Source organism: Apteryx rowi, unplaced genomic scaffold (genome assembly GCF_003343035.1).
Source record: "Apteryx rowi isolate R43461 unplaced genomic scaffold, aptRow1 scaffold_233, whole genome shotgun sequence".
NCBI classification, from domain to species: Eukaryota; Metazoa; Chordata; class Aves; order Apterygiformes; family Apterygidae; genus Apteryx; species Apteryx rowi.
In genome coordinates, this window is record NW_020448675.1 from 1033590 (window position 1) to 1054908 (window position 21319).

Genomic DNA, 21319 nt, shown 5'->3' on the forward strand with positions numbered 1-21319 from the left:
TATAAGGCTATTCTACTGATTGTTTGCAATGAAATTTAATGAAAAAAAGCTAATAAAAACTAATTGGTGTACAGGCTTACCCCTGTGTTCTGGTTCACGTTACCTCAACATTACAGTTTGAGTAATTACATCTTTTACATTCAGTCAACGATATTAAAATGTGAAAATGTTGGACCTCTTGTAAGGATGTAATTTACTTTAGCAATAGCTAGGTGCAACCTGTGGAGGAATATAATCCTACAATTTTCTGTAATCCTATTTTACCTAGCTCTGTGTTCCTAGAGGACTTCTACATTCTCAATCCTTGTCTGTAGTTATGTTTCTTACCTCTTTACTAGTCTGTGCAGTCATTTGCTGTTCCATTGTGCTTTGTCTTTGGCTGCTTTTCAGCAGCCACTGAATTCTGAAGTGATGAAAACTCTATATATGTTCTGTGTTTGGAGATTTCAAAGGACTTTGCAATGTTTCCATCATGAGACTTAGCTGAAATAAGTACATCACTTAGTTCCTGGTCATTATCTGACTCAACAGTGGCTGCATTTTCAGTCTCAGGACTGCAGGAATTTGGAGCTCCTCCAGGCAGTTCTGAATATGATTCACAGAAAGAGATGCTGTCACAACAAGCTGAGTTTTGCATGAGAGGCCAAGCATCTGAAATGTCTCCACAGGTAGAGTGTGAAAGAGAACCAAGGAAGGTAGGAATCATTTCTCCAAGAGAATCAGAAGCCCTGTAAAAAAATAAAAGACACATGGTTTCAAAAGCATTCTAGAAAATGTTATTAATATTGTAATTACTGTCATTAGTAATGACAGGTATTTCAAGTTGATAAAACCAGAGCATATTAAACCAATACTCTAGAAGTACCATGTACAAAAAATTCTTTTGAAAGGAAAGACAGTTTGTCCCTCAGTCGGGAAACAAAGAGAGCTCTGGAGAACACTATGAAAGGTATAGAGGATTACTAGAGACCTTCTCATGGTGAATTCAGGGCTTTTGCAAACATGAACTACAGCTGGCATAGTTTAGTCTAAAGAACAGAAAAATGGCATAGAAAAATACTACAGTAGTGCTCAAATACAAAAAGACTACTGCAAAGGAGAAGCAATTTATTTGTTTTCCAGTGCATATATCGGGGGTGGGGGTTAGGACAAGATGTAACAGGCTTAAATTGCAGCAAGAAAGATGTTTGGGAAGACTGTGGAATCTCCAACACCAGCTTTTGTAAAAACAGGCTAGACAAATATCTAACAAGAATAAAAGAAGTAAAGTGGATCCAGACTGGGAGAAGGGAATAGACTACATGACTGCTTGACATTCCTTCTATCTGCATCATTTTGGATGGTTCTGTATATTGAACGCCCATTCAGTTTAGATTTTTCAGTTCTTTCTGTTTAGCCTTCAAAAGATGAAAAGAAAAGTTTTTCTCCAATTCTCTTTCATGTGGTAAGGTCATAATATTAAAGAATTTCAAGGATTTGTAATTCTTAGAAAGGTTATTTTTATTTTATGCAAAATGGAAGAAAGCGGAAGTAGAAACTCAATAGTCTAACTCAAGCGTATTTAAGGTTCATGGTGATACTGACGTTTCTGAGTGCACTACACATACCTGTCTCTATTGAAACTTCAGCAAAGTTTTTTAATGCAATATACTGAAATAAGTATTAACAACATAAAAAATGTTATACTAGCATGTTTTATTTCCAAAAACTGTCTGTTGGATTTATAAAACTGTAAAGGCCATGTAAGTCTGATATACCATAATAATTTGTGTGATCAAAACTCATCCCACATTAATAGTACTTATAACAGTATTTAAGTAGCCTTACTCATTTCCAAAACATGATGCTTCATTAGCTTAGATATATATACAAAGTATTTTTATAGATGAGGCCAACAGTCAGGACATTGCACCACAATGGAAGGAAATACATTATTCTGACAAAGGAAATTGGAGCAAACTCCATTTCTACCGGAAGGAACTATGAGATCTTTGATGTCCACATAACATGGATATGACGTTTATTTTTAAAGCCTTTACCAAAAGACCCCTCACAAATTACACAACTCTCAATTTGTCAGTCTTGGTGGTGTAAAGGGATGACTCGACTTTGCTGGCATTTAAACAAGTTGTTACAGAAAATTTAGATATTTTGCATCTTATACTTAGGTCACTAAGCCACCTTGCACAAACAATACCTATTAAGAAGCTGTGTCTATATTTTTAGTAATATTTGGCCACAAGAACAAAACAGCTAGAGAACAATTTAAACCTTATATGGAAAACAATTCTAGTTAAAAGAAATAAATACATCCTGTGTTAAAATCTGTAACCAGGAAACTCTGAATGAGACCATAAATTTTATATATTTAACTCATGGAACTGATGTATAAATAACTACTACTATATTTACATTCAGTTGATTAGGAGCAACTAATTGTTACAATCTGATAGAAATTTCAAAAATACTATATATACTTCAAGTCTCACAGTCATAAAGAGTTTCTAAAAAAAGAAAAGCTTCATGATACTTATAAACTGTACCATAATCCCCCCCCAGATTCATGGGATTATACAGCATCTTGTTAACCTGTGCCAGAAGAGGGGGTCACCAAAACCTCTAAAGTAGCATGGAATAAGAGGAAGAATATCTACTTGTAAGAGATATGTGTCATCTCTTCAGAGAAATCAATTTAATACCTCAGCACTTATTAAATAATACTGGAACTATACATATTTTTTTCCTCATTAAATGCAAGATTTTTCACCATAAACAGGAGGATATGACTGCCATTCTTCAAAATCCTTTGTTCAGCTCCAAACACTTACTGTATCCTGTATAAATATTAATTTGATATAGCTAATGTTTAATAGACATTTATAAAACTAAGTTACCTTTCATGAAGTGTAGTCTGTGAGTGGAAAGCACAACTGTGACTGCTGTGTTCCATGCTACAGGTCTCATCACAGCACAATGATGGAATCAAGTGAACTGGTCCTAAAGAATAAAACTTGATTTAATAATGTAAAATGTACTAAAAGCTGTACATAAACATAGTTTCTGTACTCTTTCAAACTTGAGTATTATTTTGCCAGTTGCATTATAATATACGGATTGAGAAAAGATATTTCTTATTGCAAAAAAAAAAAGTTCTTTCATTTATTACTTTAAAATAGAGTTACTTATAAAAGCCAAGCGTTTACCCCAAGAATAATACAGATGCCAGTCATGATAATTTGAATATCTACTTTCTAATCTACTTTTCATTTAGGTACATAGGAGGGGAAATACCACATTCTGATGGCTGATGCAGCAGAATGATATTTAAGCCTGTGTTCTTATGTTAAATTATATATTAGTCAATGTCATAAATGCATCTGTTCTGATACGTGAATTCTTCTGGTTTTCAATGTGCTTTAGAGTTAGTATCCCATTTTTAGATTCTGTCTGGTAGATCATTCATATCAATTTAAGTCTCAAAGGCAGATCTAGCACTATTTTTATCAGAAAGAGATAAAATACACATCTAAAGAGACTTTTACTTACGTGAAGGGTCAATTGAGTGAAAACAGGAGAAAAATCATAGCCAAATAGCTACTTAGAAATTCTGTGTGTTTACTGAGAAAGCCTTTTTCTTATGATATTTACAACCACTCCCAATTAACAGGACAAAGGCTAATTTGACAATGTTAGCTTTGTAGTTAAAGCTAAATGTCACAACGTGAGTGTTAGCTAAATATTCCTTTTGAGCTCTTGTTGCTTGGATTACTCCTGTTCTATGAAGTCACATTGAAGCAGATGTAACATACCACATGTCTGCGATGTGCCTCTCTGGCACTGGCAACATGTTCTGTGGTCATACTCATTTAGCCGTGGTCTGTCAAAACATGACAATTCAGAACCATTGTAGTGAATATCTTGTGATCTCAGAGACCCTTTGGACAAAATGAATGAAAATATATATTAGTAAATGACATCTTTTTTCTTGTTCAGAGTCTCCTATATTCACAGAACACATAAATGTCATCRTGTACAGTATTTCCATAACTTTTTCAAGCAGAAAGATCCACTATGATGATGTGGTTTGACATAAAACAAACCACAAATTTTGCAGCAAACCCTAGAACAACTGGTTCATCTGCTCTTACCTTGATGATGATTTGAGAGTACACCTTATTCGTTGTTATATTTTCTCAGTGCTTAATGCTTCTCAGTGATTCCAGTTTGAAACTTTCTGCATTCAGCTTTCAGCCCCTGGGTTTTTGTTTATGTTATCTTAAAGAGCTTTACACTAACAGCAGACTTCATTTAATCTATATAATTGTAGGCCAAAGCAAATTAGCTACTAAATTTCACTAATTGAAGACTGAACTTACTAAATTTCTTAAAACTTACATCATAAAGCATCTCCTAGGCTAGGAACAATTCTTACAATACCTCTATGAATCTTTGTATTTTTGCTCGTGCTGGAAGCAGTGATAACATCAATTTCTCCTTGTTGATATTATTCCTGTTTGACATCCAGGATTTGTTAAATATTATCAAAATATTTTAATAAAAGATTTTTTAAATGATGAATGGGAACTAAAGTGCTTTTCAGTTTTCTCTTTTCTAATTTAAATTAAAGGCCTGAAAATGTTTATTTTAAACAATCTGTGAATTACATTGATGAGCTTTTTTTTTTTTTTACTTTACAACTCCAATTGGAGTTGACTCCATTAATGATGAACCTATCTCCACTGACCACATTCATTATCTCATTGAGAAAATCTATATTTCACAATGGAATGTGATGCAGAGATCCTCCAAGTTGGTATGCCCATGTCTGCACTGCAATTCTGTGATGCCATTCCAACTTAGATCCCAAATGGTCCAAATATTATCTATGCAGCTTCTAAGAGAGTATGGTGCAGAATTGATGCAACTGGACTATTTCTGGACATCTGCACAGCAGTTTCTCAGCAGAAGCTGGAACATCCACACTGAGCTGCCGTACATGTATGGATTTATAGTCTTAGGCTTGTGCTAGCTTGTTCATCTCAACGCTAAACTCCCCTGAATGCTTTAGATGTATTGATCCTCCCTTTTATTTACTTATTTATCTACAAAAAGATCTGCCAAACTGATACTGGTATATAAATATTACAAAGAGACAGTAACAGTTGGAAACTTACAGCTTGGTTTCTTCTCCATAAACTGCCTCTTACAATAAATAACACAAAGAATAAGAAGAGCTAAGAGCACTGTGGCAAGTGCACTGCATATAACAGCTGCTAGAGCAGTGTCTCGAGGACTGGAAGCTGTTGATGGGATCTTCACAAGGTTTACTTTGGTGGAACCTGAAATAAAATTAAACAATAATTAAGGTATAGTGTAAAAATTTTAGCAATATATATTCATGTAAATGGAAATCTAGAAAATATAATTAGAAGAGGTTCTTAGCATAGGAAAAAAATAAAGGATGTTCCATTTGCTAATGTATAAACATTAGTTGTATATAGAGAGAGATAGATATTTTATCAGCAACTGATAAAAAAGGTCTTTTTAAAAAAATGGATTACTAAATGAATACATAATGAGTGAAGATGCACACAAGGACATTCTGACTGTCCATGAGAACAGAATCAGATCTTCACCATGAAAACAAAGACCTCTCAATTTTTAACTGATGATTTTAACATTGAGAACATATCCCACTGTATAGCTGAGAAAGTTATCCACTAGAGGGAGTCACAATTACATGAACTTCCCTTAATAAAGCAGCTTTCTAAGAACCAAGAAGCCCACAGTTGTTCAGATGCTGTCAAAGGTACCATTTTGCTTCGTTGCATATGTCATGACACCATGGGCATTTCTCAGATGAAACCTAGGACTTCCACTGGGTAACTTTTTTATGCAGTTATAGTTTTTAATACAAGTGTAAAATATACAAATAGTATCAAAAATCTAACCACCTATTGAAGCTATCTTAAATTATGAATAGTCTTTTTAAATTAAATTCTTTTTCCATAATTTCTTAGTCCTGATAGGTCAATTATTTCAATCTACATTGAAGGCCACATTAATTCGACAATGTTTTATGAGGAAAAAGAACAAAAATTTGAGTATTTCTATGGCAGCAAATTTTTAAAAAACCACAAAACCGCATTTTATTAACTTATGAAAATAAGTTAAATGTGCCTATTTCCCCCAGAAAATCTTTGGTTAAAACCTAAAGACTATAATTTCCTAAGAAATGATCCATGCTGCCATAACATTTAATTGGGAGATAAATGTCTGCCAGAGTATATGAAAATCACAAATCAAATTCTACATATAATAGTTTGTTATCCTAAATCTGCAATATAATAATAGCAAGAGAGAACAGGATAATTTTGTTAGTGCAATCAATGGAATCATATTACTCAGGAATATTTTTCTCAAATAAATATGGTATTTCCTCTGCATATATCAAAAGTGTATTTGGGCACCAAAGAATTTAAAATACTGTATTGCTTTGTTATAATGAGTAGATTGCATGCCAAACAACTAGGTATTACTTTTGAAAATCAAGTTCATTATGTTCAATTCTAAGTTTCCAGATCACTTGCACCAAAGAAAATACTAACTTCTAAGAAATAAAGAAACCAAAATTAAAAAAAAAACAAACACTTTCTGTGGGTTATAGTTACAGTTACTGTTGCTGATAAGTGGGGGAATACAAAAATGTGGAGAGGTCAGATCATTGTTAGTATTCAGAAGTAAGAATGTTAACTGCTAATTTCTTGATTTGATGTTGCAATTAGCATCTGCTGCTCTAATATTTCTATTTACCTTTGTTTTGTACTACTATGTTCTACTGTAAGATCAAAGCTGTAGACCACAAATTTACAGCAGATTTTTTTATGTCATTGTAACTTGCCAAATGGGACTAGGTTATTAAAAAATAGCATATCTCAAAACTCAAGTCAATAAAGAAGCTGAAGTCTCCTACATGAACTGGAACTGCATTTTGAAACTCTGTCCTCATACTGAAATTTTAGCATTTTCATTATTATGGCAGATGATGTATCTATTATTTGTGTTTCAGGTAACAATATAAATGCTCTTCACATTTCCAGTTCACGGTTAGAGATACTTTTCCTTGTTACTTTAGAGAATTATTACTCTTTATGTTCTTCTATATTCTTTTATGTTCATTCTCTTTATGTTCTTCTGTAATACCTATTACTCATAGAGCTAAGTACTCTGATGTTTTCCAGATCTTCAATGTTATTTAAAAAAAAAAAAAAAAAACAGTACTGTAAACTTTTCTGCATCACTTGAAAGCTACTCTTGGCAGGAGCATTACAATCTTCCCCAGAGAAAACTTTTCACTCAGCTTCCAGGATTCTTGTAGCAATAGTTTTAGGTTTACAGTTTTAACAGACTGCAGCAGTTTCTGCCTGATCTGTAAAGTTCTAGGATATAATTCTGTGAGAAGCAGTAAAACTATAAAAAAGCTATCTATACAGCAACATTTGCTAGCTTTGGCATGAGAATCAGGGACTCTATTTTGATATCATATTTTCAGTTTTGGTCACTTGCCTGATCTAGTCTTTAGAAGGTTAAGGATAGCATGGACAAGTATTTATAAACAAGTCAATAAAAAACACCAATGATATTAACTGATCAGAATGTCTTCAAATATTTTTCATGTCAATATACCTACCCGTGTCAGTGTACCTACCTAAAAGCACTAATGAATTTTTAGAACTTAAGTCTTCATAATTAGTAGAAAAAAATTATTGCTAATTTTGAAAGCAAAAACAGAACAAGATCACCAAAGATAGGGCTATTTTATTTGCATCTCTTCATTTGCTCCCAAATGTATCTATTTACAAATAAAATTACAATTTACATTTCATTCTGGGAAACTACAAATGACATTTATTTCTTTTTGTGCTCATTAGCAACATTCAAACCCTCCAGAAATACAGCAATTTCCTTTTAAATATTCTAGGGAAAATTGAAATGTATTTTTGCCATTTAGCTATTTAAGATTTATTTATTTGGTTGATTTTTTTTTTTTTTTTTTTACTGGAGAAAGCAATCTTCTATTCCTGAGAATGTCTACCACTCATCTTCATCTTCAAAGAACTTTTTAGAATAGTTACTATGAGCAGTCCATTGTACTGTAGCTCTAATTATAATGATAGTGATCTTCCCTGCAGAGACCAACATTTCAGAAGTGGATTGCTATTGTAAAAGTGGCCCGTTGGGCATTACAGAACTCTGCTTTCAATGTTATTCAGATATATATGCATTTTCATAAACTCTCTTCCTTTTCAGACTCACAGACTTAATGTCCCATTTCATAAAGCAAGGATGTGTTAAACTTTAAACTTGCCCTTACATCTATGGGGTTCAGGCACATGACTAAATTTAAATATATAATTAAATGCTTTGTAAATTGGAAGTGATACGTTAAGAAAGGAGAGAGGAGGTGCACGCTGTTTTATGATTCTTGAAAGTGTCTGCATACTATGCATTTCAAAAATAATACAAAAAATGTGTTTTATTTAAAAAATAGATTTCATTTTCTAAGTCTTAGTTCCAACATATTCTGGAACTGTGCTAGTGCTGAAGAATTACCCAAAATATCAGACTGCCTCTTGCATAATTTTGAGATGTAAGCCTAAATATACATTCAGTCCTTGACTAACCAATAGTACATTCTAATCTCAGTTTATGCAAAGGTGTGGTTCTTAAAAGCAAGTAAAGTTTTTGTTAATCCAAGGTGGTTAAATAGCAATAAATACCAGCTAACTATGGTCAGACAGAACATATGAATTCCAGCTGTATCACTATAAGGTCTGCCAATAAACAGAATAGTTGAATCTTCAGCCAGTTATACCAAACAACCAGAGATTGGACAAAATGTAAAAAGACTTCCTTATCATTTACTTCATGTTTATTTTCTCAGAATTTTTTCTTAGAACCATGATTAGTTACAGTCACTACTGGAATCAGTGTGACTAAAAGAAAGTTTTCAGTGGTAGATTAACCATCTGAAAACAGAACTCGCAACATTTTATGTTCCTTCCACGGATACAATAAATAATTATCAAAGTTGAGAAGGATAAAATGCAGAAATCTATGTCTAGGCTTTCTTTAAAAACTACAGTTATCACATCAATTCAATGTTAACCCATAGGGGTTTAGTTCAATAAAATAAAGTTAATGAAAACTACACTTAGATAGTGATAACATGGTAATATTGGACAAAGCCATCTGTTAAAATCAGGACTGAAAATAGAATCCAAAAGTAAATCAAAATGTTGTGGTTTAATTGCTGGATATGGGTATTGCTGTTCAAGAGAAGAGAAAGGAGCATTTGCCTATTATAAAAAGGTGCTTGCCCATTACCTTTATGCTTTCTTATTGGTTCAAGTCAGTGCTATCAATCTTAGTTTGACAAGAATTAAGGGCACAGACATATCCTCAGGCCACAATAATTTAACAAGTTATTGCCTGTCAACTGAACTGCAGTAGCTATCTGTATGTGTGCTCCTGATCCCTGGCAAATGCAAGGCAATGTGACTTATCTTGAAACTCCTTCATTTTGAAAAAAGTTTAAAAGATGTTTGTTAATTTAAAAGCGAAAAGGTAATACCTCTACCTAGTCCTCCACTCTGCTTCCCAACAAGCAAAGAAACATATTACATGTAATTGTGACATCTATGTATAATACATGTATTATGTGTATTATGTATGTACATATATACATATATTTATAAAAACCATGCGTTATTTATACTCCTGAGGGTTAACATCAACAGAAAATAAGTTGCCCTGAATATATTTCTGAGCCTTCACACAGAAGAAGATTGCCTCCCTTCTCCTGATCCTTCAAGTAAGAGGTAAGAAACTTTATTAAACATTACTGTTAGAAACTGTGGTAAACACTGGAGAGAGACAGTCTCCCAACATCTGTAAAAGGACAGCCATTTGCGTGCATGGCCTATATCCAAAAGTTCATCGTGTCAAACCACATTTTTCAAATGCACTCCAAACTGCTGACTTTAAAGCATTCAGYTTTCAAGTCAGTGCCCAACAAGTTTTTTGTTTTATATTGTTGGTTTTGTAATTTTTTAATAAATGTACTAAGAACCCCTAGGGGAGAAAATAAGACTATTCAAGTATTTATCCTTTGTTTGGAAATCCTTAAAAATGTGCTTATAAATTGAAAGTTCTGGAATTTGATTTATTCATTTCCAAGCCCATTTCTCTTGCACTGCATATTTTTACAGAACTCCAAATGCTGACAGCCTTTTATGTTTAAAATGGTTGAACAATTACACTGTGTATGTGAATTTAAAATATGTATGAACTACACTGTACTGGATATACACAGCTATGTCTGTAAGGCATAATCAACCTCCACAAGATGTTCTTTTCATTTGAATAATTGAGAGATTTTAATTGTTGGTCCTGTCATGCCATCTAAACTGACATATGGGCACAAAAATATAATTGTTCCATATATAAAACTTTGAACTCAGAGAAATATCTTGCTATTTAAAAATACTAGTACATGACAATAAATCCTCAAATCACTTGTACCCTCAAATAACCTGAAAAAAATCTGAGGGCAAGGAAAAAAAAAGAGGAAGTGATAGAGGGTAAAGTGGTGATTGAAGTGTAGGAGTTAGAGATAAAAATCTCTATCACTGCTGAACTACTTGCTTTTTTTCCCCTCCAAACTGAATGTTATTAATGCAAGAAGATGGTATGTCTCTCCTCCATAAACTGAAAATACCCAGCACAATCTGGTGACACAAAGAATATATTAATGCTAATATGACTGTGTTGTTGCCAGCAATTTCTTTTCTGGCTTTTACTTCTAGCAGCTCATTTTGCATCTCTGACAGCTGACAATTTTGCAGAGAATGCAATTTCTTTCTCACTTTTCAGAAGTGTTCTCATGCCTGAAATCAGTATCAACACTGTGTTTGTGTCAGAACATATGAGATTGACAGGTAGAGTAGAAAAGCTATTTTTTTATTTCACCTCTAATGTGCACTCTTCACCAATGCTTTTCCAGAGATGTTTTGGGAGCAGGAATATATTATAATAACATATTAGGATATTTTCCTGTTCAATCCAACTATACTCACAATGCTAATACATACGCTTATCTTTATCTTCCMTCATATACAGCTATAATGTTTAACAACTCTCAGTTTGAAAAACTTCTTTCTCCAGCCCTGATGCTGGAAAACTGTTTTTTTGCTGCTTTTGGTAAAGTACTTAAAATCTTTAATGCATCTAGAATAGGTAGAATACTGAACTTTAAAAAAAAATCTGTTTGAAGCTGAGATAGCAGGAATTTTGACATTTGACACAAAATTTTCTTTTTCCATTTTTGTATTTTATGGTAGGTTAACATCTGGATTCTCTAATAAGTTCACTTTTCACTGAATCTATAACACCCACGGGTTATAGTATCTCCTATGGTATGCTAGCATTAGCACTAATATGCACTTAGATCAGCAGCCACCTTAGTAAAAGAGCCAGTTTCAAGTAACACAACTGTCCTGAGAGAAAACAAAAAGTTTTTTTCTTCAAAAATTTTCTTCAGAATGTACTGATGCTGCAAATAGCAGACTGTTAGATGGGTTATTGTGATAAATTTACCATGTCCTTAAAAATTAACTTCTATACTTACAAGTATCTTTGAAAATGTCCATGCTATCAATATAATACACACTAACAGACCCTAATAAAAAAGGCATCATTAAGTTTGGATTAGTGATTAAGAAGGTCATCAAAGTCCTAACAAAACTATAGATTGAACATAAGGGCCCTTTGCTGGTTAATCAAAAGATGGCATTCATTTTCTCAGCCATAGGCACCTAGTTTGTTTGAGATGCCCTAATGTATCCTGCTTGGCCTCCAGCAACTGGTTCTAGAAGGATGAAAGTTTTTTTTTTTTTAACTCCTGTGTCAAATCTGCCAGCTCCATGAGATGTCTAGGATATCTTAGGGCCCTTAGAGTGTCCAGCTAGGCATTGCTGACAGAGAGTATGCTGTTCAAGTACAAGTGGCATGCACACCCACAGTCACTGAAAGGAATATGGTACTCTATATATTTGTATAAGCCCCAGTAAAGCAAGAAGTGAACTGCAAATCAGTCATAAAAGAGTTTTTGTTTCCCTCTTATTAAATGAGAAGTAATTCCTAATACTCCTTTTTCTAACACAATTATTTTCATCTTTGTCCTGGCTCAGCTGTGGTAAAAGTCAGGGAGCACAGCAAAGGCTTGCATGATGATTGAAGACCTGTATCCTAACTTTATTAATATTAAGTTTGCTAAACATTGTTAATGGTCTATATAGTACATTTTCAAGAGCTATCTTTTTTTTTTCCTTGCTTTAAACATGGTTTTGTAAACATTGAAGATAAAAATACTCAGCTACCTCACTTCTGTCTGCTGACTGGATACCTGTTTTGTCATCAGTATCACTTATATTGTGAGATTTTCAGTTGTGAAATTTTTATAGCTTTCCATTTAAAGAGTTTCAGACAAGAGGAATAATATCTTTAAACAAAAAAATATACAAATGTGAGAGATGCATTAGAAGACCTGCTCTATTTGAAGGTCAAATTATTTGCAGGATAATTTGCTTATTTTGCTTCAAATGAAGTTTCTGAATTGATCAAATAAACCATCTAGTCCAGAGTGCTGGGAGTTCCATCAGCGACAAGAAAATTCAGTACAAGTTTTGATACCCTTCCCTTTTTGTTTCCTTGGCTATAATTAAAACAAAGAATAACTTGATAAGGCAGATGAAATCACAATCCTGATAATTAGATACCTCCAGTTATTAAACTTCAGTAATGCATCAACTTTTTTTGTTACTGAATGTGAAAAACAAATGCTATAATAAATTCTTCCAGTTGTTGGAAACCCCATGCAAAGACTCTGCTTCTAAGATATGACTAATAAAAAGTGAGTACTGAAATAAATGTGGAAATTTCTTTTTGTTGTTAGACACCATAATGATTTATCACATGAAGTTTTAAAAAGATTATTTCCAAATTAGGAGAACATATGAGAAACAGAATACACAAGCCCCATGACTTTCAGATAAGTTTTCATGTAATCTGAAAATCTATGCATATAAAATTGATGTCCCCATATTCTGGAATGCATTTCAAAGACAAAGGACTTGATCCTTTGGTACAGGTCTTGAGTACCTAAAATCTAAGACCTGAAATTTGTAATTTTTAAATCCAAGGTCTTTGTGGGGGAAAATAGAGCCCTGGATTAGACCACATACTTCCTATACCATGCAAACAAAAAGCTACATCTCAGAACAGAATTTGAAACAGCTCACACTGAGTAACATGGTGCCTAATATTACCATGCCCAGTCTATAGATGTGCAGAGCAAAAAGAAACCTGGAGGAGGCTTCTAAACCTGTAAGTGATTCAGAGTGGCAGAGAGGCTTTCATCTTAAAGACTCCATCTTCTCCCCATTCAAAGCCCTTAAAACTCCACTGAAAACAAAATCTATGATCTTATTTTAAAATTAAATTAAGGGAAAAAGTCATGAGCATGGCTTATAATTCTTTTTAAATGTAACTCTTGAAAGAGAAGGTAATGATAGGATTTCTGCCTTCTGTAAAAGCCTAGTTCTTAAGAGCCATTAGTCATGAAGCAGGAGACCAAGGTTCAATTGCCTTCTCTGCCACTTTGATGGAGAATGTTTTATCCATTAGGCTATAAGCAGATCTGGATGAAAGTTTATTTCACTTTTCCAATTGAAGTTACCCAGTTGTAAAGCTTCAACAGAGTAAGTAACAACAGGTAGCCAACAGCCACGTGAAATATATTTGTGGAATATAACAAAATTAAATGAAAGTTAAAACCATACTGAGGTTTGCCCACCACTATCTTTTTTCCTATTTAGAATTATGTTAAAACATCATTAATTTAGGTTAAGTTCTCCAGATGAGGCAAATACTTCTGAATGATAAATAAGTAAATAAATAACTTCTAGCCATTTCCACACTTTGAGGGAAAAATATACTTGTACTGTGGAAAATATATGTGTTTATATAATTAAAGACTGTTTCATAGTACTTACACACAACTGGGCTGAATTATGAGTTGGAATTAAGGTTGAAGGTGCATAAGCAACCCCACTGTTATTTTCTAACTTTTTAATGTTCGATTTTGCAACCTCAGCACTTTTAAAGACAACTTTTTGTATGCAATATGAAATACATGGGATTCAGTTTAAGTTTTCATAGTTTTATAACATATACCGATAACAAATTTTAAGGCTGGACATTTATCACTAGCTTATTCTAATGAAATTTACTTTGATATCTGCAGTATTATTTATTGCAAAGAAAGTTACATACTGTGTAACAGCAAACATACATATGAAACCTATAGAACAGATGAAAAAGCTGTAGCTTTGAAGTCAGAAACAATAATAGTTTATAAAATAAAATACAGTTTTTAATTTACCACTCAAAGCTTTGGGGATAAAGTAAAGCCATATAGAAAAAAAGCTGCTGTGTACAAGATCCTTACTTTGTTATTTTACCTAATCTGAGACATAACAAGTCTCCCCTTTTAACAGAAATTAATAGAAATTATTCACAGAATGCAGAAAACTCTCTGAAAGGATATTTTCTTTGAAAAGTGAAGCTCTATTGGTGAGATTCATCTGGCTGAAACAAACATCTGCATCTGAGTAAGTCACCTGAGCCTTCTTTACACAGTGGAAAAGAAATAGGCTCTTTCAGGGTGCAATTCATCTGATCTATGTTAAACACTTCACTTGATCATTTCTCTCCACTGAATAGAAAGTGTGATAGTTTACAGACATAGGCATCAGAAATATACACAGTCAAGGAATCCTACCCTGTTTGTCAAGTAAGGACTCAAGAGTTGTGCATAGCTTTGAATATTTTAACTTTTATCTCCCTGTGTTTCTGTTCATTAACTGTATAATGTATATTGTATCATTTTACATCACTGTGCTCCAGTGAAAATAAATTCAGCAACAACTGAGAAATTCATCACAACTGCTTTACAGAGGAAGAGCCACAGAAAAGTAATTAGTAAYTCAAATTCTGCATGGAATATAAAATAGTGTACAGTAAATAAGTCCACATATGGAATTATGGGTTTTGCCTATCCTGTGTTTTAAATGAACAAAGACCCAGTGGGAAATAGCATATGCAATACTGTAAATAGAACCTATATCAGAGTGAATATATACAAAGGAACCTAATTATGGTAGCAAGTCTTAATTCTGGCACACGTTACCTCTGGAAAGTTTAATTTTCATAGAATGGGGACTTTGGTTTGTAAGAAACATTTCATCAAAAAATCAGAAAAGTATTTTCATTAGATTTATTTTTTATTTAAATTTTTATTAAGTTTACTTAGAATGAGTGAAAAATGAAAATAATCTGTAATATAAATTCCAATTTTATTCCTTAAAAATAAATTAAAAAACCAATATGATGAAAATCAGGTATTAGAAAGAGGAGTATAGTCGTTCAGTATCAAATTTGCAGTTTTCATCTAACCTGATATTGGTAACTAGATAAAATATATTCTAACTTTAGAAGTCTAAAGGTTAGACATGAAGTCAGAGCTAAGGTGACTACCTTAGGTTCCCTTTATAATACACAGCCAGAAATAAGAATCTCCAGTGAAGTGATTTGTCTGAAATAGCCTGAAAAACTACTTAGGATTAGGTAAACTACCCAAGCTTACCTTATCTGGCTTGCCTAAACTCCTGAAGTGCCTAATTCTCTCCACTGGTTATAAATGGGAGTTTGCTCTGACAAATTCAGTGCTAAGCATTAACTTTTATATGCTTAAATTAGGGTGCATGAATTCCATCTACTGGACTTAAATGAAACATTATCAAAGTTGGTGGATGTAACCTTATATTTAAGGGAGTTGTAAGAAAGACTGTTTAAAAAACAGTCACAGTCTATACTTCAGACATGTCACCGCAGCCCAAAATAACGTATGGGATCACCCTGATTTTTGTAAAAGAGGAGGTTGGCAGGGCACTGCTTTAACACAAGTGAACGAGTGAGAGACAGAATGTGTGAATACTCTGCCCATCTCTAGAAAAAATAAAGGGGAGCAAAGTAGAGAACAACAGCTGGAATCAAGCTGGAGCACAAGTAACCACTTGGAACATTAAGTCTTTCTTCGATTAGGCTGTTTCCAGATCATGAGGTGTTTGTTTATAACTGATCATTTTTGTTATTACTAAGGCCATTGGTACATGATTTGTTTTAAGAGTATTGAATTTTATCCTATTTCTTATACATGCTAGTCCTCCAGGTCACTGAATTCCTCTGGAGTGATAGTTCAATGCTTTTTACCTTCTCAATGATTTTCTGAATACAGAGCTAGCAATACTGAAAGTTTCAGCATAGATGGATCTTCTGTTTTCTACCTTTTTTTTTAAACAACAGATTTAGCCAAGTAACATAACCAATAGTATCCATCAGCACAAAGCAGAATAATAATTAAAAAATGCTACCATGCTTTGGTTAGCAGTAATTTACGCTCTCATTACAATGACAGTTTGGACATTCTGTGCTCAAAACTCATAGCAACCAGCACCTATTTATATGGTAGGCACCCAAACTCAGTGCTGTTGATGTGGCATTAATGCAACTGTTTCCAGAATAAGCTGTGTCATTGTATAACATAAATTGAAACTGATATTTTAAGCTCAGATATAGTTTAAAAGCATGTCATTAATATATTTTAACTAATCACGTTTCTGAAATTAGAAAATGTCAAAAAATACTGAACAAAAATTTACTGCAAAGCTGTAAATACTATTTACTTTTTCAGATTATCCTCAAACACAACAAAGTAAAATCTAACCGAAAATGTTTTTCAGATTATCTGCAACGCATGCAATATTGCAATAATTTTGATCAACCTAAAGGCCAAGTTAAATAAGAACCTTACGAACCCAGTCTCTACAATGAACAGATAATTACTTTTAGCCACTGTGAGACTGGACTAAAGGGCTAGCCACATTAGTAAGTACACATAAGAAAAAAAAAACATAGGAGGTAGTACTTATCCAGTACAGGTCAACTATTACCCTTTCTCTGTAACTCAGGAATTTCAAGTTCACTTTAATCTAGTGTAATTGAGCTAACCAGCTCTTACATTAAAAAGTAATGATTAAGTTAAATTTCTTACAGACATTCTGTACCTAAAACAAACATTCAGTATGCCTCTGGCAAAGAAGGATACTAATTATAGGATTGACTCATAAGATGAAAGGTTGCACAAGTTACTACTAGAAACAAAAGTATGGTAAGCTGGTTTGAAAAAAAATACTGAAATTCTCATACTCTGCAGTTAAGACGAGAATTTCATTTTGTAACTGCACTTAACAGTTTCAAGAAACAAAACTAAATATGCTTGCAAACTGCTTGTTCATATTTCATACAATCAAATTAGACTTGAATACTGCAATTACAAATACTACCATTCTATACACTAAAGAATTCTTAACCTGATAAAGAAATGAGCTCTCTCCAATGAAGTTTTACTATGCAAAAAATGGAAAACTAAGTATTTTTGGTCACTCCAGCTTTATTTTGTTACACAAAACACGGCCTTGAAAAAGACATTTAAAGATTCATGGCATTGCCAGGCAATGAATCCTTAACTTCACTCTTCACACAGTACTTCACTCCCCTGATTTAAAAGGAATCATGAAAGAAACACGTCATCAATGCCCCAAACATCTGTGGGGAAGGATATGCAAGTTCAAAAGTAGTTTTGTATTTCAAACTGAAGTTTCCACTAGGATTAGCAAATAAGGTTGCCAGCTGGGAGTTAGAACAAAGATATGAAATTTGGGATTCTGCCTTATACATTAGTATGTACTGATTTGATTTAACCTCCTGAATGCCAGATGGGCATCAATTATGAAAACTATTAACAGTTGCATGATCTTGTGCCATGAATTCATGAAATAAGTGGAATTCAATTCAACGCATGTTAAAATCGCTAAGCTGAAAATTCAATTTTCAGTTCAAGATGTACTTTTTTTCATTGTATTTTAGTAAGCACTTTGAGGAATGTATTTTCAAAGAGACATATTGGAACTGTGTTCTTTATTAAATACAGTAACGTATGCTTTAGTAGATAAAAATGGGTAATTAGTGTGATTCTCACACTGAAATTGGAAAGTCAATGCATTTCAGTGCAATTCATCTTGGTCAAGGATCACCTCAAATTTACAGCATCTGCTTAAAACCTTATGGGAAGAAGATCATACATATTTCATATATTAAGTTTTCAGAAATTATAAACAGAAAAATGATAGAAAACAACATTTCCATTACTAATTTGTTCTATGATTTCAGTTTGTACAATGAAAGTCATATATGTTACACCAACTTACTCTGAAAATCATTTATTAATTATATTCCTAACAGCTCTCTAAGTAGGGACTGTTAATAATAATCTAGATTTTATACCACAATGATTTTTTAAGGTTTTCAGCTTCAGTGTTCAAATTTTTCTGTTTCCCTCTGCAACCATAACAAATAAGTTCTTTCAAGAGCTTCAGAAATAACCACTTGTTGCACATCCTTTTCCTTTCTGTAGGTTTCCTAATGTTGAAGAATGTGGTAGGATCTTMTGTTACAATCTTCTCCTCAGTAGGGGCACTACCATGGCTCCCTCTTCACTACTAGATCACGTGTTTTCATAAAATCAGAAAATCCCTTTTCTGAGGTCTTTGTTCCTCTGGCAGCATGGACAGAAATTGGTCATCATCTTCAAAAATGTTTAAAAGGGGTAACAGATGACAACAATATTGCATATACTTTGATCACTTAGCAAATCAAGCTGAAGAAGAAGGAATTCTAATCTTATTAGGTATCTTCAGAAGTTGGATCTTTAAAATACTGCGAGTTTGTCATACTATCTGAATCTACAACTCTCTAAAATTATTTTTAGGAGCCAGAAATGACAACTGTTACTCTTATGGGCTACCGGCAATATCTTCAGTATATTTCAAATATTAAATAGTTAAAAACAATGAAAGACAAATTCTCTGTTCTCAGAGTTCTGGCTTTCAGTGCACAGGGACACTTCTATACCCAGTCCTGGCAGAAAGGTAGTTCAAATCCACCCATATTACAACTCTGAACTGTACTTAATTAATTGTCTGAAAGAAGCTATTTCAGTACAGTRATATATCAACATTTGGGAAGAAGGTGGCTCACTGACTGAGGAGCATGGCAAATTTAGTGAAGAGGCTCTGAAACTTTTCACGATTTTCATTTTTAAGCTTCACACCAATAATTAAAGTAATCATAAAATACAAAGACAGAATACAACTGTGAATGAACAACCCCTGTGAAATACTCTACAGGAAGGAAAAAAATTTTCTCCAAAACAATGCTCATCTACCATGAAGGAAAATTCTTTCGCAAGTATCTCTGTGTGCAATCACACAGACTTTACATACAAAAATCTCTTCACTGTGAAACCTTCTAAGCTACATTTTGATCCAGAATAAATTTTCACAATCCATCTGACATAAACTTAATTATTGTAATGTGTGTGAATCAATCTAACAAACCTTGTTTTGTTAAAAGAAAAATCACATGCTATAATTATCACATGATAAAATGAAAGGTTTTTCAATTTCCTTGAAAAATGATACAAAGCAGAGGCAGAGTCTAAGCACATCCTTCAGTAGAGCTTCCAGAAAGAAATACTACCAAGAAGTATGTATTAAACCCAAATTTTGCTTGACTTTGCTCTGTCACTATTCTCCATCTCTCCAGTTACATAGGATTGTTCCCTGACGTACAGAATTATTCATTATAGTGCATCAAGCAGCTAAGCATTACCATCTAGCTTATGGGAACTTTTTCAGTACAATAGATCTTATTTTAGAAAATTCAAGTGGAACATCGGGAACACATTCATTTACCTAGTTTCATCCCATTAAACAGATTTTAGGAAAACCATGGCCTACTTCCCTTCTGGTTGATCATATTTTTATTATAGAAAAAAAAAAGATTGGAGGTAAATTTTGTGCTTTTTTCTCTTTGTTTTTCCTCCTTTTTTGATATACACTGACTTTTGCTAAACTTTGCAGAGCCTTTCCAGAGCCTTATCAGCAGACCTACTCAATGATTTGCTGGCTGGTCTTAATGCATCTGGTAGGACCAAGGTAGTGAGAAGCAAAATAGAAGACTGCCCACGATTTGAGATTAAAGGGCAGAATAATTGAAACAGAAAGTCTAACCCAATCACCTGTACTTCACACAAACAGATAAAGCAGGAAGCAGGGAAGAAAGACTGGTTGAAGAAAGATTGAACAATCAGTCAGATAATCATTTAAAAGGAGATTCATCATTCAGTAGCTTACAGCTTAAGCTTTACTTTAAAAATACAACTCAAATTCAATTTGAACATATTTCCATTCAATAAAAGAACAGTCTCTTAGTGGCACATTTTTATTAGCATATTCAATCAGCAAGAATAGATGATGTATTTTTTCCTCCTTTTTTGAATGGATATGAGTATTAGATTGGATTTTATTATTTAACCATCACTTGTGGTTGCAGTAAAGAATGAGAGAAATATCAACAATATCATTAGTTTAAGAAGTTATCTTAGAAGAATTGTGCTGTATTAAGACTATTAATTTGATATGGCATGAAACTAGGATCATAAGAGACAAAGTCCTGCAGTGCTAAGCACTGCATCATCTAGACTGTGTGCACAATGCTGGGAATCTACTTGTGAGGTAGAAATCAGAGAGGACAAGCAGCAAATAAGCAATTAGTCAACATGATAAGGAAAGAATTCCGGATTTTTTCTAGATTCAAAGAAGTTATTGAGGATTCCCAGAAAATATCCCAGGCTGATCTGCTAAATTTGGCATCAAAAGACACAGCAGATCAGACCTGCAGAAATGGGTGATGGACTGAATAATTCATAGATCCTGATGGTTTAAGTGCCAGCTGGGCACACAGCTGCTCAATGCTATAGAAGCTCTGGGATGACCATTGAGGAACACAGAATTTTATATGGCTGCCTTAAATTCTGATTCCACTATCTGTTGGACAGACTATGAACCAGAATGGGGTTTGTCTCCTCCAACCAGGCACCTGTTGAGAGCATCCTGTCTGACCCAGGCACCTGAATTTCCTTTCTGTGGCAGTTGGGGGAAAGCAGGTGAACAACAAGCCTTCCACCTAATGTGAAGTTGCAATGTGTCCAGGCCACCTGGACCCAGAAACACTGAAA

At 33.6% G+C, this 21319-nt stretch overlaps 1 protein-coding gene across 1 annotated transcript in view; it reads right to left on the minus strand.

Moving 5' to 3' along the window:
- Window positions 1-319: 319 nt before the first annotated feature.
- The window catches only part of TNFRSF19 (TNF receptor superfamily member 19), a 44774-nt gene continuing 23774 nt past the window's right edge, over window positions 320-21319 (minus strand). The window contains exons 5-8 of the mRNA XM_026065921.1: window positions 5175-5339; window positions 3810-3935; window positions 2895-2997; window positions 320-728 (exon numbers count right to left, since the gene is read on the minus strand). Of these exons, the coding sequence (XP_025921706.1) occupies window positions 335-728; window positions 2895-2997; window positions 3810-3935; window positions 5175-5339 (788 nt within the window). The 3' untranslated portion in view covers window positions 320-334. The remainder of the gene's footprint in view (window positions 729-2894; window positions 2998-3809; window positions 3936-5174; window positions 5340-21319) is intronic.